The sequence below is a fragment of the Filicampus tigris genome, chromosome 13 (assembly GCF_054856515.1).
Source record: "Filicampus tigris isolate MCC_2025a chromosome 13, RoL_Ftig_1.0, whole genome shotgun sequence".
NCBI classification, from domain to species: Eukaryota; Metazoa; Chordata; class Actinopteri; order Syngnathiformes; family Syngnathidae; genus Filicampus; species Filicampus tigris.
In genome coordinates this window covers 17,513,456-17,527,522 of record NC_141229.1, presented here as the reverse complement: position 1 = coordinate 17,527,522, position 14,067 = coordinate 17,513,456, and the positions used below count along the sequence as shown (strand labels likewise).

Sequence of the window (14,067 nt, the reverse complement as noted above, 5' to 3'; positions counted from 1 at the left end):
AATATGCAACACCCATATCGCATATTGCATGCTTTTAGCATGCAGCACTTCTTTACATATATTAGCCAGAGGTGAGCATTTTAGTAAAGTTTGTTTACTTTGAATTTGTCTTATATTTAAAGCCAAACCAAATCAATCATCCGTCGGTCAGTCCGTCATGTTATTTTAACCGCACTTCCGTCAGTAAACATCAAATGTCCACCAGTCCGTCTATAATCTATCCGGGGGAAAAAAGGTCCAACAGATCAAAAATCCATCCATCCGTCCTGCACCAATTTGATTAAAATGGTAAATGGAGGGCATTATGTACATAATGTGTTGGCTTGCTGCTCAAACAGCTCTACACTTACATACGAGTTTTGCTTTAAAATGTTGCTTACCCTAACTTTTTTTGAATTCATATTGTTTTTCATCATCATCATCATCTTCTTCTGTCTACATCTTTCGGTGCACTACTGCTACCCTCTGAAATGGAGTGTGGGGTGAAATGTAGTGTGGGGGCGGCAAAACTATTAACTAACTACTAACTGAGCTGAACTAACTACTATTTCACAACCTCCTAACTATACTCTTTCCAAATATAAAAATGTAAAACTTAACTCACAAGAACTTCTCTGTAAAACTGTATTTATTCAAAGCAACTCACTATGGTTCTTCTAAGTAGTACCTCTTCTGTAGAAAATCCAGATTTCATCAAATAGTTCTTAGTATCTTTTCAATGTAATATTGTAAATAATAAAACAGTAGACTCAAGGATATTAATACAACAAAGAAAAAAATGTCACACCAGTCTTTTGTTTTCTTCCTCTCTATTGTTTTATTCTCTATCCTGTGCTCCCCTGGTCTAACAAATACGGAACTCAATCAAACTTTGCGGACACACTCCTCATACAGCTTTTTTGTGTGTGTGTGTTTTTCTGTGTCCATATTAGCTTTGATATCTCAGACCGACACCTTTATGAGACACTGAATACATCTATCACCCACTGCCCTCCGGACCGCCCGGTATAAAAATGTGAACATGTCCGGGCAAAGAGGACTCTCCTGTGACTAAAACAAAACTGGCAGGGCTTTTATTTTCTGCATCTGGATTTGACACCACTGATCAACTCTCAATGATGTACTTTGCTTTATATGTTTCATCATTTAGGAACCATCCATATTGTGCAAGTTTTGAAAGATAAAATGTTAGTGAGAGACTTGTGCTAAAATATATTACATTTGACACAGCACAGCACAGCATTAAGGTTTCTTAAATACAGTACAGTATACACACCAACTGATATCTTGAGCCACTTTATTGCCACATGTGGAGGAACAATGCAAATCACTTTTTTTTAGTTTCGTGTGTTCAGAGAACCGTGACTTAGCTATCACAGGACTTAATTAGACGTTAGTATAAACCTGGCCATTAGCACTTCTCCCACTCGGAACATGCACATCAAACTGCCCATGGATTTGAATATATCAGCTCATTGAGTAGGAAAAATTAAGCAATTACTATGCCATTAAGGCTGAATGCACGTTGTCTTCATAATGTGTACAACCAAACGGCACTTCCTGCTGGTGTCTCTGTCAGCTTGGCTGGAACAGATGCTAATTTAGCAGAACATCTTAAGGTTGATAGGTGTGTGAAGCGTGTAAAGTGCAGCCCCTAGTGGATTGTGTTACTGAGGCCTACGTGTAAAGTGTGAGGAGGACGAATGAGGAGTTAAAAATATGCAGCAACACGCTCAAGGTTTTTGTTCCCGGCTGTAGAGAGTAAACAGGAAAATATAAGCAAACAATTGCAGAAACGATTATTTAAAAAAAAAAAAAAATCTACATTTTTCATCATGTGTAGTACTTTAACTGAAAGAAAACTCACACCAAATCTAGTTTTCTTCCTTTTATAATACATGTTTAACAATGGCAACCACTTCACTATGTATCCACTAATGACACTTCATTGCTGTTGTTCCCACCTCATGTAGCTAAAATATGGCCAAAATAATATTGGTAGTAATACCTTATTAAAGCGGAGGTCAACCCCATTTTTTTTTAACAAGAATATGTTCTATGCGACTCCACTAGTTAAAACATGGCATTCTGATTAATATTGCATTCGTTTTCAAATCCACCCATTTCTGTTCGTGTCAGGGGGTGGCCATTTTGTCACATGCTGGCAACTGAAAATTACATCACGTTTGCGCAGTGCTCAGATAACGACCAATCATGGCTCAGCTTCAGAAAACGGGTGAGTCGTGATTGGTCGTTACCTGAGCCCTGAGTAACTGTGATATCATTTTCAGTCGGCAGAAAGTGGCAAAATGGCCGCCCCGCTGAGATGACTAAAAACGGGTGGATTTTGTTGTTTAACTCATATTCCACAAACGCAATATTAATCAAAATGCTGTGTTTTGACTAGTGGAAGCTCACAGAGCATATTTTTGTTAAGACTTTATTGGGGTTGACCTTCACTTTAATGTTAACTCTGCAAAAAGTGGAGTTTTTGTGTATTGTATGTTATTAGATTGTATGGAAGCCCAATCCCGCCGCCCCAAAAATCTACCAGTAAAAAAAAAAAAGAAAAAGAAAAACATTTCTTTGGTAGAAGCCCATTCCCGCCAGTAAAAAAAAAAAAAAAAAAAAATACATTTTTCTTTATTACCTTGGAAGAAGCCCATTCCGGCCAGGAAAAAAAAAAAATGTTTTTAGCCCCACCGGCTTTCACGTGCAAGCCCCATTCCACAGGCAATCTCCGTTTGAGCTACTGAAAGTCGCACTCAAAGGGCATGTAAAAGTTGACTTTATGAAAGTATTATTGTGTACTCGTATTTGACGACGTGTGTTAAAATGGTGTGAGTTGTGGTTTTATAGGCCTTTATGCGATATAGCCCATTACGATGAAGCAAAGTGTTGTACGCACGCTAGGTGGGTATACCTTCCGTCTCTTCAGATGCCGTCTATATCAAACATTATTAGCGGACACAGTACAATTAAGAACCCTCTCTTTCTGCAATTAAAAACTTTTTTTTTTTTTTTACTTGCGGGAATGGGCTTCCATAAGATTGTGTAATTTCCTGCAACTGACTGGCGACTAGTCCGCATTGTACCTAATCTCTTCTCAAAGTCAGTTGACTCCAGCTAACTATGACCCTAATGATGACAAGTGGTATACAAAATGGATCAATACATAATATGCATATTTATGAATGTATGCCCAGAAAATACTTCAGAAAAAAAACAAAAAACAATCACGTATGTTTTTCTTCCTTAAACAATTTCATTCAAAATTGAAGTCAACATATCGTGTTTGGCGAGTCCAGCGTCTCTCCTTCACCATACGTCACGAGCTCACATCTTCTTCGCTCGTTTCTTGGGCCTCTGGTTGAAGACTGGTGAAGTGCTCATCAGTGAGTCCGGCGAATGTGAGGCATAGCTGCCATCTGATGCCGCGCCAGCGGGAGAGGAGGCCATGGCACCCCCCGAGTCGCTCATTGTCGACATGGGGTCCCCCTCCTCAAACACATCTCCACCCAGGTGGTGATGATGATGAGGATGATGCGAAGGACCCTGGCCTTCCTCACCATCGTGTGGTTCTACTTTTACCTGTGGCCACAAGGGGGAGTTGTTGGCCACACCGCCACCTTGAAATAACCAAGGAGAAAACGGTTGAAATTCAGCCCAAGGCATAAGCACAAAGCACCCGTGACAACTAACAATTCACAAATCAAAATTTCCATGACCTTCTTTCAGGTACAACATTTATTTATTTATTCATGCATTTGCTTGTTTATTCTTCTACACTGTTTATTTTAATTAAGTATAAACAAAACGCATACTGTTGAAATCACAAACAAGTGCAAAGAGAAATGTTGAATCCACAGAATGCAGTACGTTGAGCTAAGTAAAAGGAGAACAATTAAGGAGGACAAAGTCATGTAACAACGATGTTCCAGTTCCAGTTGTGCATTTGCCTCTGAGGCTTTTCTTCTGAGGACCTTACGCTCCAAAACAAAACTTAAATTCTACGTGGCATATGTGAATAAAAACAGGACTCACTTGAGGTGTGAGGAGAATGGTCGGCTTCCAGGCCTGCGGACAGCCTCTCACCATGAGCCCCTAGGACCCCCATGGGCAAGGCTTGGTCCCCAGACGCTAGGTCGGCCTCCGGCTCCTCACTAACAGGGAAGGAAATGTCACTCATGGGCTCCTCCTTGATCTTGGGGGGCTTTGAGTCCTCCAGAGCCTTTTCAGGATTCACCAACCTTTCGTATTCTTCTGACAGATCATTACTGACCTGGAAGGGCACAACCCATTTTCAGTCCTTATCAGCAGTTAAAAATGACAACAGGGAAATACAAAAAACAGGGCCTCCATTGTCCACAGCTCCAGGAGGTTATTATACGGTTCGAATTAAAATGGATATCAAATGAGACGTTATTTATTTAGTCTCACGATTTTGATAACGTGCCTGTGATGTGCTTTCATCAAAATATCACAAAAATTCAGAATTGTAGCAGAAAAAAATGACAAAAACTGTTGACTGTATTACTCATAAAAACCTAAGTAAAATATCAACCACTACAAGTTTTGGTAATATGTAAGAATTCAGTTGCTATGGTGACTCTTAGTGGAACGGTCATTTCTGACCGGGAACACAAAATTGTCTAACTTGAAATGAACACAACCTGAGGCTTAAACCAGGAAATGGGCATGTGCAGCAAAGTTCCTTGCCCCATTGCTTACGAAACACCTACATCTATTTGCCAATCAGATAACAGTGATGTCACAGCCCTGCTTGGCCTGCATTTTAGAACCACCTAATAACAATCGTGACTATTATTTTCCTGCTGTGATGTAACTGATTTATAGAGTAACTGCCCCTGCACTGAGTTTCTCCACCCTTTGTGGCATCTGGCCAAAGATCCACCATTTCCAAGCGCCAACCTAAGTCTAGCCACTGGATGACATGGAAGCGCCATCGCAGATTAGCATTAGCTAACAGCATTAGCTTCTGATAACCAGCACATAGTCAAATGCTTGACAAAGTTGTCAAGATGGGCCGGTCGATATTTGTGTTAACAGAGGCTGTCACCTGCATGCACCACATGCATGGATCCCATTTGAAAAGTGTGATTCGGCAGCTTGATGTTGAAGTGCTGCCCTTGGAAGGATTGTCCACTTTTCTCTGCATATAAATTTTATTCAAACACCTGGGACCAGGGAACAGCTTTGAATGGTAAAATAAAATGCATATTCAACAGTAATGAATGCATTTTGATTGAAGAGAAAGTCAACCCAAACATTTTTTTTAAAGAATATGTTCGATGCAGGCCCACGAGTTGAAATACGGCATTCTGATTAATATTGAGTTTGTAGAATTTAAGTTAAGCAGCAAAATGCACCCACTTTTAGACATCTCAGGGGGCGGCCATTTCGTCACTTCTGTCAACTGAAGATGACATCAAAGTTGCTCAGATAACAACCAATCACGGCTCACCTGTTTTCAGAAGCTAAGCCATGATTGGTCGTGCTCTGAGCCCTGAGCAACTTCGATGTCATCTTCAGTCGACAGAAGTGACAAAATGGCCGCCCCCTGAGCTAGCTAAAAACGGATGGATTTCTAATATTTCACAAACGCAATATTAATCAGAATGCTGTGTTTAGGCTAGTCGTCCTGCATTGAACTCTGGAAATTAAACGATTTAAAAAAAAACAAATCCTACTCATGTTTACATGATCTCACTAACTATTCTGACTCTTGAGTTACTTGAGCCTGTGGCCAACTTTAAAACGTTTCTTCCCTCACCTGTAACATGTAGCTGTGATAATCCTTGATGCGCACTTGCCAGAAGCGCTGCAGGGCAAGCACACTGCCGATGCCCACTTCATGGAAAACTTGCTCCATCACGTCAGGGAAGGGACTGGCCCCCAGTCGGGCCTCCTTGTCCACAGCTACCCGCAGGAGGCGGGTCAGGCGTAGGTAGTGCTCGTGAACCAGGTCGGTGAGAGTTTCTAGCACACTCTCCTGGGCTGTCTCGAAGCCTGCGTGGGCCAAGATGGTGGCCACTGACTGATAAAGGAGCTGTCTGCAGGAGGGCCAACTCAGCTCTGTGACTGGCTCCCCTCTACCCCTGGTAATGGGAGAATCCAATTAGTAGAGAATTGAAGAGGCACCAAAGACTTTTCTTAACCAGTGGCCTGTAAGGACTTGACCTTTACAACCAGGGGGTCACAATTCAAATGTCACTACGGACGAATGAAAACGTATACTTGTTGTTGGAGAGATGTCAGTCTGTTTACTGTTTACCGTTGAGGTGCCCTTGAGAAGCGACCCAAAACAAACAAAGCACCAGTCCAGTAGTGTGCGCTGGCGAGCAGCAAGTGCACTGACATTAACGAAGACTACAGGATAATGCTAGCGGGGTGGATGTTTGACAAAGGTCAAAAGTAGGGATGTTCCGATCAGGGTTTTATGACACGATACTGACTATGCATGAGTGAGATTGGCTGATACCGATACCGATCACATGGAATATCTGTATATTTTTCCATTTATTTATGGTGTCTGCTATTCCTTTCGACTCGTCCTACTAATAGTGTGCTTGCACACGCATGGTCACTCTCTAGAGAAAGACCGATTATCGGCCGGGCCGATTATCTGGGCCGATAATTGTCATTTTGGCGATTAGCGGCATCTGACTTTTTTTATTAATTCGACGGCCGATATGTGATCAATTAAAAACTGCGTTATTTGGGCTCTGATAGCCGCAGCCCATGAACGTTATACACACACACACAAGTGAGCTCTGCTCACTCTATCTCTCTACACATGCATGAAGTGTTAACCACTTGAATTTACAGCAATTTTACTTTGTGTATTACATGTGCTATATAAATAAATTCTGCCTTCCCCCTCTAATGGTTAGCTCGCAGGCTAACTCCCAACTAACCACTAATTTACTGCGTCAACCCCATGGCTCCAGAGAAAGGCTTAACCACTTGAAATTAGGTAGCTGATAACACTGATAGGGAATAGGAAGTGAGTGCGTGCATGTGAGTGTCTGCGTTTGTAAGTCACATTAAGCTGGTGCAGATATTCATAGGAAAGCACTGCAAGTTAAAGTAATAATAATGGCTATGCCTGTGTCACTACTTTCTGCCACAGGAAGCCAGTATGACAAAGGCGGCAGCTGCATATGTGACACAAATATTGCCCCCCCCCCCCACACAAAAAAAAAAGAAAAAAAAAAAGAACCGGAAACGAATCGAGAAATCGGAATCACCCAAATTCAAACGATGCCCAACCCTAGCAATGTGGAAGACAAACATGAAGCAGTTTGAGTTTAATTAAATCAAATTTAGAAAGCACTATACCCTTGACAGATTAACTTCATTTGATCTTCTTGAAAAATCTCCTACCAGTTAAGTACCAGTTTCAGTACTGAATTACAATATGTTGACGGCAACTTTTGCTTGTTCACAAAAACAGATGAACTTACTTATAAAAGTCGCTTTCAGGGTCACTGTGGCGAAGCTGAAAGGGTTGCCAAGGATCTTTGCAGTCAAGTGGTAGCAAGTCATCAGGCATGGCGGGTGGGGTGGGCGGTCGCAGCGGCAGGTTTGTTTCAACATCCTCCAGCCTGCCACCAACGTCGGAAGACGTGGAGCTCTGACCCTGAGCTACCGCCAAAAGGCCACGGAGGCGGCGGGCGTGCTGGCAAAGCTGCACCGTGTGAATGGTGAGACTGCAAGGCTCCGACGGCACATCCAGCATCGTGGTGGGACGCGGACGCTGGGCCGACGGCTGATGCAGCGGAGGATCCTGCATCTCCACTGATCGAAACTCACGCTGGAGCAAATCGAAAGAGCTGCGACTGGCGGGAGCCCCTGCAGGCCCAGGGATCTCGCCCCAGTAGCGCATCATGATGAGCGATCACAGACGAAATACTACTGGGATACTAAAAAGGGAAAGAAAACAAAAAGAGAGAGCGAGAGTGTTAGAAGTTGCCAAATACTGACTGACTTTAGTAGAGCTGCACATTTTCAAAGTTCGAAACTTTCCAAGGGAATTATCTGATATCTATGGGAATAAATTGTAAGTTTACAAAACTGAAGGTTGAATCTTAGTAAGAAATAGAAGTGCAACGGTTAATGGATTAATTGCTAACTAATCAATTATCACAATCGATAATTTTGATAATCTATTATTTAGAGACCTTGTTCAATTTAAAATTGTCCAAATCCTCTGAATTTCAGCCTCTCAAAAGTAAATGTAAGCAGAATGAGTATCTTTGTATTGAATAAAATAAAACATTTGCTATTACTTTGGAAAACAATTATTAACATTTTTTTCCCCATTTTCTGACATGTTACACACCAAACCAGCAACTGAATCGTAATTTCCGGTAATTTATGTTTGTGTATTTTCTGCAATTTGAAATAGTGTCCTGTTTTTGAATACAGGAATCGAAATTGTAACTTTTTTTTTTAACCCAATTCAAAAATGAATCAACAAAATATTCAACACATTAACTGACTATTAAAACAATTGTTAGTCGCAGCCCTAAGAGGAAACTGAAATTTAATTGGGGAAAATATATTTTAGCATAACCCTGACTACTACCTTAATTTTTAATGCACACAGAGGTACCTTGATTTACGAGTGAAGCAATTACAAGTCGTCACTTGGCCGATATTTTGCGTTGTGTTTCTAGCCAAAATGTTAGTTGTGAGAGAGCTTCACATATGCCATCAGTCAAGTTAAGTGAAACATAAATGGAGCAATTAAGGTACTGTAATGCCGTTGCATGTGGCCAAAAAAGCCATTTTGGATACTGCAGAAGACTGCTCATGACAAAACAAAATGTTCATATTCATGCTTGAAGGCGATACCTTCGACTAAATTACTGTCAATTCCCAATTAATTCATTCAAATTACCATTTAAAGTCTCCAATTTGCAAAACAGTATTTCTAAAATTCCTTAGTTTCACTTCTCATGTACTGGGAATTGTTCACCCCTTGGCAACCCCTCATAAATAGACATCATAATATGGTGCTTCCCAACTATACACTTACACTGTACAAATTCTGACTGACACTCAAATGTATACATATATTGTTCACGCTGATGATTTGAGAGAGCAGAATTTTGTAGCTATGAACAATATTAAGATTTAAGGGGGTAAACATTCTGTACAGAAAAGAAAGTTTTCCCTCATTTCTAATAACAACCTTCAGGTGGCTCTTTCTGTCGACCAGGGGTGTCCAAATTTGGTCCTCAAGGGCTGCTGTCCTGCCTGTTTTGAATCTCTTACCTGATTCAAATGATCAGGATCGTTATCATGGTTCTTCAGTTCTGATCATTTGAATCAGGTGTGTTGCAAGGAGGGAGAGATGGAAAACAGGCAGGACATTGAGGACCGATGTTCTGAAATTCCTCCCTACCCATCGAGACGTCCTACCAATGCCGAGTACGCTTGCGCACGCATGCGCACACCGCCGCTAAGTGTTTTTTTTGTTTTTTTTAAACTTTTCTCCTACCTGTTGTATGTTCGGTTAAAAGCGGTGAGTACTTACTATTTTCGTTATTTAGTATGATTTGACTTTTTCATTGCCTCAAAAATACTTTAGGTGTGTGTTTTTCATCCTAGCTTTTAAGCATTGTGTTTTCTTGTAGTAGCTGTTGAGCATAGTGTTGATCTGTTGATCTCATTCATCACGCAGTGTATGTATACTACACTCAATTGTCAGGACGTACTACCTGGTTTCACCTCTGTGTAAGTATTTTCTTAAAGGTCAGGGTGCAAACATTTTTCAGTCAGTTCAAATTCATATTCTCATTGGTAATAGGTTTTATAATACATACAAGTCACTGCCTGAAAGATGTCAACCACAGATCGATTAGAAAATACGTGCTACAACCATAAAGGGACCGAGATGACTAGATTATGCATTTAATTTTATTGACAAACTAGTTTGCTTTTGCAGCAGCAACAAGCTGCGTGCTGCATCCTCTCTCTCCTCTCTGTGTGGGAAACTGTATGTATGTCATCGCAATATGTGACATAATGGACCGATCACAGCAGCAACAATTCCTGATGGGTGCGTGGCATGTGTCGCAGACCTGTCGTCAACAGCACAATGCGTCGGTCACGTGAATCAATGCGTCAGTTGTCGCTCGCTCCGACGCGGGAGTAGAAAGAAGCCTAAAAAGAAGCCTTTCACTAAGTAGGCTGAGATGAAATTTGGCCGCCTCGCGACCACGTCAAACGCATGAGGGCCGATTAGTGGGCCGGACTAAAATCCACTTCCGGCCATGCTTAGTCCAGCCATTTTTTTTTTAATTTGTCACCCTACGCCCCCCCCGGCCCAAAAATTGGCATCCGGCTGGGCCGGAGGGTCCGACCGGTCCGGCCCAGGGACGGACTGCCCAGCTCTGGAAAATAGGTTTTACTTACTCATTCCGAGTGTTTCCGAACCTCATGGAAGGTCGAGGAATCGTGGCTCTAGCCACCATAAGTGACGTAGATATAGCTAAACCGCTCGCTACAACATAGACTGTACAATTTCCAAGCGCTACAAACACAGCACATTCAATGGCGAGCGATGTTTTGGAATGAGAGGATTTTGAAACACACGAGCCGACAGAAGCGGGCGTTATTAGACATTCATGATTAGTAGTCACTGAATTCCTCCGGCTACTGTGACGTCAGATCTCCGGAAAAAGCCGAAGATGAGGGGGCGCGAGATTCAAACGGCAGACGACACATTCTGATTTGTATTTAGTGATTAAACTGCTGTCTACCAACGACCTAATCACATTTTAATTATGCATTGTAAAGGGGGTTCCAGAGTGCTACAGAAAAGCTTTCAATGCTTGCACCCTGACCTTTAAGGGATTTTTCTAAGTTCTACTTACCAGTCTGCATCTAAACAAAACAAGCTGAAAACACACGATAGTATTTTGGCTGTCAAATTAGACTTCGGTAGGAAATTTCGCAAAGGGTAGGACATTTTGGCAGAGCAGGCTGTTAAATCAGCCTTCGGTAGGAAGTTTCGACGGGGTAGGACAATTTGGCAGAACACCGGTGTTGGACATGCCTGCTGTAGACCAACCTGCATTAAAAAAAAATGTTGTAAAAAAACAGCGAAAGACGGCTCCGTCGCTGCCTTTACAGCAACAATTAGGACAACGCATGATTTGTTATTGTTGCCAATTGTCTCGTAGCGTAATAAAATATACATTTCTTTCTACTTGGTATAAATACAAATCGAAAGCCATCAAATGTGGTCTTCCACTGAGTTTAGAAACGCGAAGATTTTCAATGCAACTTTGCGAGACAACTTTGCTACGTCCATGCAGATTAAATAAACACAAATGTTTTACTAAAGTAACTACAGCAATGGGGCCTCACCCTTTCAACAAAAGAATTGTTTGCTAGTGTATGTATATTAATACAGGCAACCAATTATCGTATTCGTTATTGTCACTTAACCGTAGTCGTGAGACGTAGGGGAGATCTTTGTTGCCTCCGGGATCGCTGCCGTCGTCGAAAAGGTGGAGCAGCCCATCAACACACGCCACAGGGAGACAAGTGTCGCACTACTGTCCCAGTTTATTTGACACACTTTTTCCCCTTGCTTCTTATACTGCACTTAATATTCTCTCGCTTGTCCCTGTTCTCTCCTGTTCACACCAGAGCACACGCATTTTCTGTCTCTCCTTCCGTCCAATTCCTCGCGCATGCGCATACTACTGTCAATACACGAGCCGCTGCACGTCATGAGTCGCGCATGCGCAGAAGGTCGGCCATCTTTGGTTACTACGGCAAATACTATACACTAGGACTATCTCTCTCTCTCTCTCTCTCTCTCTCTCTCTCTCTCTCTCTCTCTCTCTCTCTCTCTCTATATATATATATATATATATATATATATATATATATATATATATACATATGTATATGTATATATAGTGTATGATCTTTGAAATGCAATTATAGTGATAATTTTTTTTTTGGTTAGATTTTATGTTTGATTATTTTTTCCGTTTATGTGAAAACAGGACAGGACCCGGACTGCTTTGACCGGCGCACCAAACAAACATGGACGCCTCCGAACAGCTAGACGTGAGCATGATAAACGCGGATGAAAAAGAGACCAACTCAGCGCTGAAAACGGACGACTGTTCGAACGCAGAGAATGACACACAACCCGAAAAGAAAGAAATACCAGGAGCCGCCCGGGAAACTGTGGACCTTTTTAAAAAACCAACTGCGTTCGCTGCGCCTTCTCTCACCAGCAAACGCAGCTTGAACGCTGCTGCTCCATCCACACCCGAAGCCGAGAGGAGACCCGAGAAAGAAAACAACGAAGCACAAGTTGAGGACACTAATTGTGAGCCATTTGTTGCTCCAGCGAACGATAAGGAAACGTCGGAGACTGGCCCTGGGAAGAATACAAATGGCGATGAGCACAGCGACGCTGCGCCACTAAACGTGAAAACAGAATCTAAACACAGGGTGCTCCCGTCCAAGGTATCTGCTGGCAAGTTCCCTCCTCTCCCATACACAGAGCCCAAGTGGGGTGGCCCTGCTCCGGAAGACCTCTATGCTCTTGAAATTCTGAAAAACGGCACCATAGTGGACAAGGTGCCCCTCGCGCATCGAGGTTACTTTGTGGTTGGACGTTTGCCGGTGTGTGACGTCTCTCTGGAACACCCGTCCATCTCCAGGTACCATGCTGTCATCCAGTACCGCCAGCAGCCCGGCGAAGGGGAGTCTGTCGGCGAGGAACGAGGTTTCTACATCCAGGACTTGGACAGCACACACGGCACTGTCGTTAACAAGAACAAAATTCCTCCCAAGACGTTCATCAGACTCCGTGTTGGACATGTCCTTAAGTTCGGCGGCAGCACGAGGCTATTCATCCTACAGGTATGACATCGTTTTTCTTCGTACTATTTCTATTTTAATGACATCACGTTAACCACCAAAACAGATGGAGGGACAAGACTTGCATAATCTAAACAGTGTATATATATATATCCGACACCATATGAGTTGTTATCCATCCATCCATTTTTCTGTACCACTTGTCCTCATTATTGTCCTATCGCATCTAATTTTGAGCACACCGTAGACTAGTCAACAGCCAGCCACAGGTAGACAAACAACAATCACTCAGACCTCACACGGACAGTACGGACAACTACGGACAACTGAGTCTTTAATTAACCCCTAACATGTTTTGTAATGTAGGAGGAAATCTGAGTACCTTCAGAAAACCGAAGGCTGGAGCTAAAAATCTGACGTGCTAACCACTCGTCCATGTTGCTGCCTACATAAGATGCTGTTTTCAACTCTTACTCACTGCTAAGCTCTTGAGTGGGATGCTGGCACGGGTTGAGGAGTGGTTACACATCTTCCTCACGGATCTGAGGTTTGGGGTTCAAATCTCGGCTCTGGCCTTCATTTGTAGAGTTTGTGTGTTGGCTGGCTGTGCTTGCAATAAAAAATGGATGGGTGGAAATTAACATTATGATTAAAAGTAATTTGAGCAAAATTGTTATTTCAGAAGTGTGTATGAAACTGGTTGGCCTTCGTACTAATCAGTATGTGGCTCTCAGTTTCAAAAAGGCTGGTGACCCCTGGTCTGGACGTTGTTTGCTGTACAGTACAATGATTCTGCCAATACATGCTATATTGTTTGGGTTCGGATCAAAACTACACTGCTGAATGATTACCATATTTTCTGGACTGTAAGCTACACTTTTATATAAGACACATCCACTCTATTTTTAAAAAAAGAATGAAAAATGATATATAAACTGCACCTTTATATAAGCCTCACCTATCTATGTTGAAAAATTAGATATTAACATGATGGCTACTTTGCTGATTAAAACGGAACAGAACCAAGAGAACATAAGCAGTACTTATCTTCGTTTCACTGCCCGATGCCACTCCAGTTTGTCAATACAACGCCAAGTGCTTAACCTAGTGCATAGCGCCCTCGCCTGTTGATCTCCTCCACCTGCAGTCACTTCCTGTTAATGGAGTTGTGTTGTATTGTATTGT

The 14,067-nt window shown here is 42.2% G+C and overlaps 2 protein-coding genes across 4 annotated transcripts in view; one reads left to right on the top strand and one right to left on the bottom strand.

Moving 5' to 3' along the window:
• Positions 1 to 2,636: 2,636 nt before the first annotated feature.
• supt7l (SPT7 like, STAGA complex subunit gamma) lies at positions 2,637 to 11,789 on the bottom strand. 2 transcript variants are annotated; one of them, XM_086050647.1, is made up of 6 exons: positions 11,485 to 11,789; positions 7,488 to 7,946; positions 5,795 to 6,119; positions 4,251 to 4,282; positions 4,045 to 4,163; positions 2,637 to 3,629 (listed from the first exon to the last, which is right to left on the bottom strand). In XM_086050647.1, the coding sequence occupies exons 2-6, from the start codon at positions 7,910 to 7,912 to the stop codon at positions 3,337 to 3,339; spliced, it is 1,194 nt and encodes a 397-aa protein (XP_085906773.1). In that variant the 5' UTR covers positions 7,913 to 7,946; positions 11,485 to 11,789; the 3' UTR covers positions 2,637 to 3,336. The 2 variants fall into 2 exon arrangements, with proteins under 2 accessions (XP_085906773.1, XP_085906771.1); XM_086050645.1 differs by having other exon boundaries at positions 4,045 to 4,282; positions 11,485 to 11,785.
• A 257-nt stretch (positions 11,790 to 12,046) lies between these two features.
• The window catches only part of slc4a1ap (solute carrier family 4 member 1 adaptor protein), a 10,825-nt gene continuing 8,804 nt past the window's right edge, over positions 12,047 to 14,067 (top strand). The window contains exon 1 of one of the 2 annotated variants that reach the window (XR_015089270.1): positions 12,047 to 12,924. Coding sequence is in view for 1 of the 2 variants with exons in the window: in XM_086049164.1 (XP_085905290.1) it covers positions 12,094 to 12,924 (831 nt within the window). In the remaining variant the exon portion in view is untranslated. The remainder of the gene's footprint in view (positions 12,925 to 14,067) is intronic. The other variant, XM_086049164.1, reaches the window with a different exon arrangement.

Excerpts from the sequence above, each read along its gene's own strand:
- supt7l (XM_086050645.1), bottom strand. The coding sequence starts at position 7,912 with ATGATGCGCTACTGGGGCGAGATCCCTGGGCCTGCAGGGGCTCCCGCC. Across the intron at positions 4,283-5,794 it reads ATCACAGCTACATGTTACAG|GTCAGTAATGATCTGTCAGA; the intron begins GTGAGGGAAGAA and ends GTGCCCTTCCAG. Across the intron at positions 3,630-4,044 it reads CCATTCTCCTCACACCTCAA|GTGGCGGTGTGGCCAACAAC; the intron begins GTGAGTCCTGTT and ends GGTTATTTCAAG.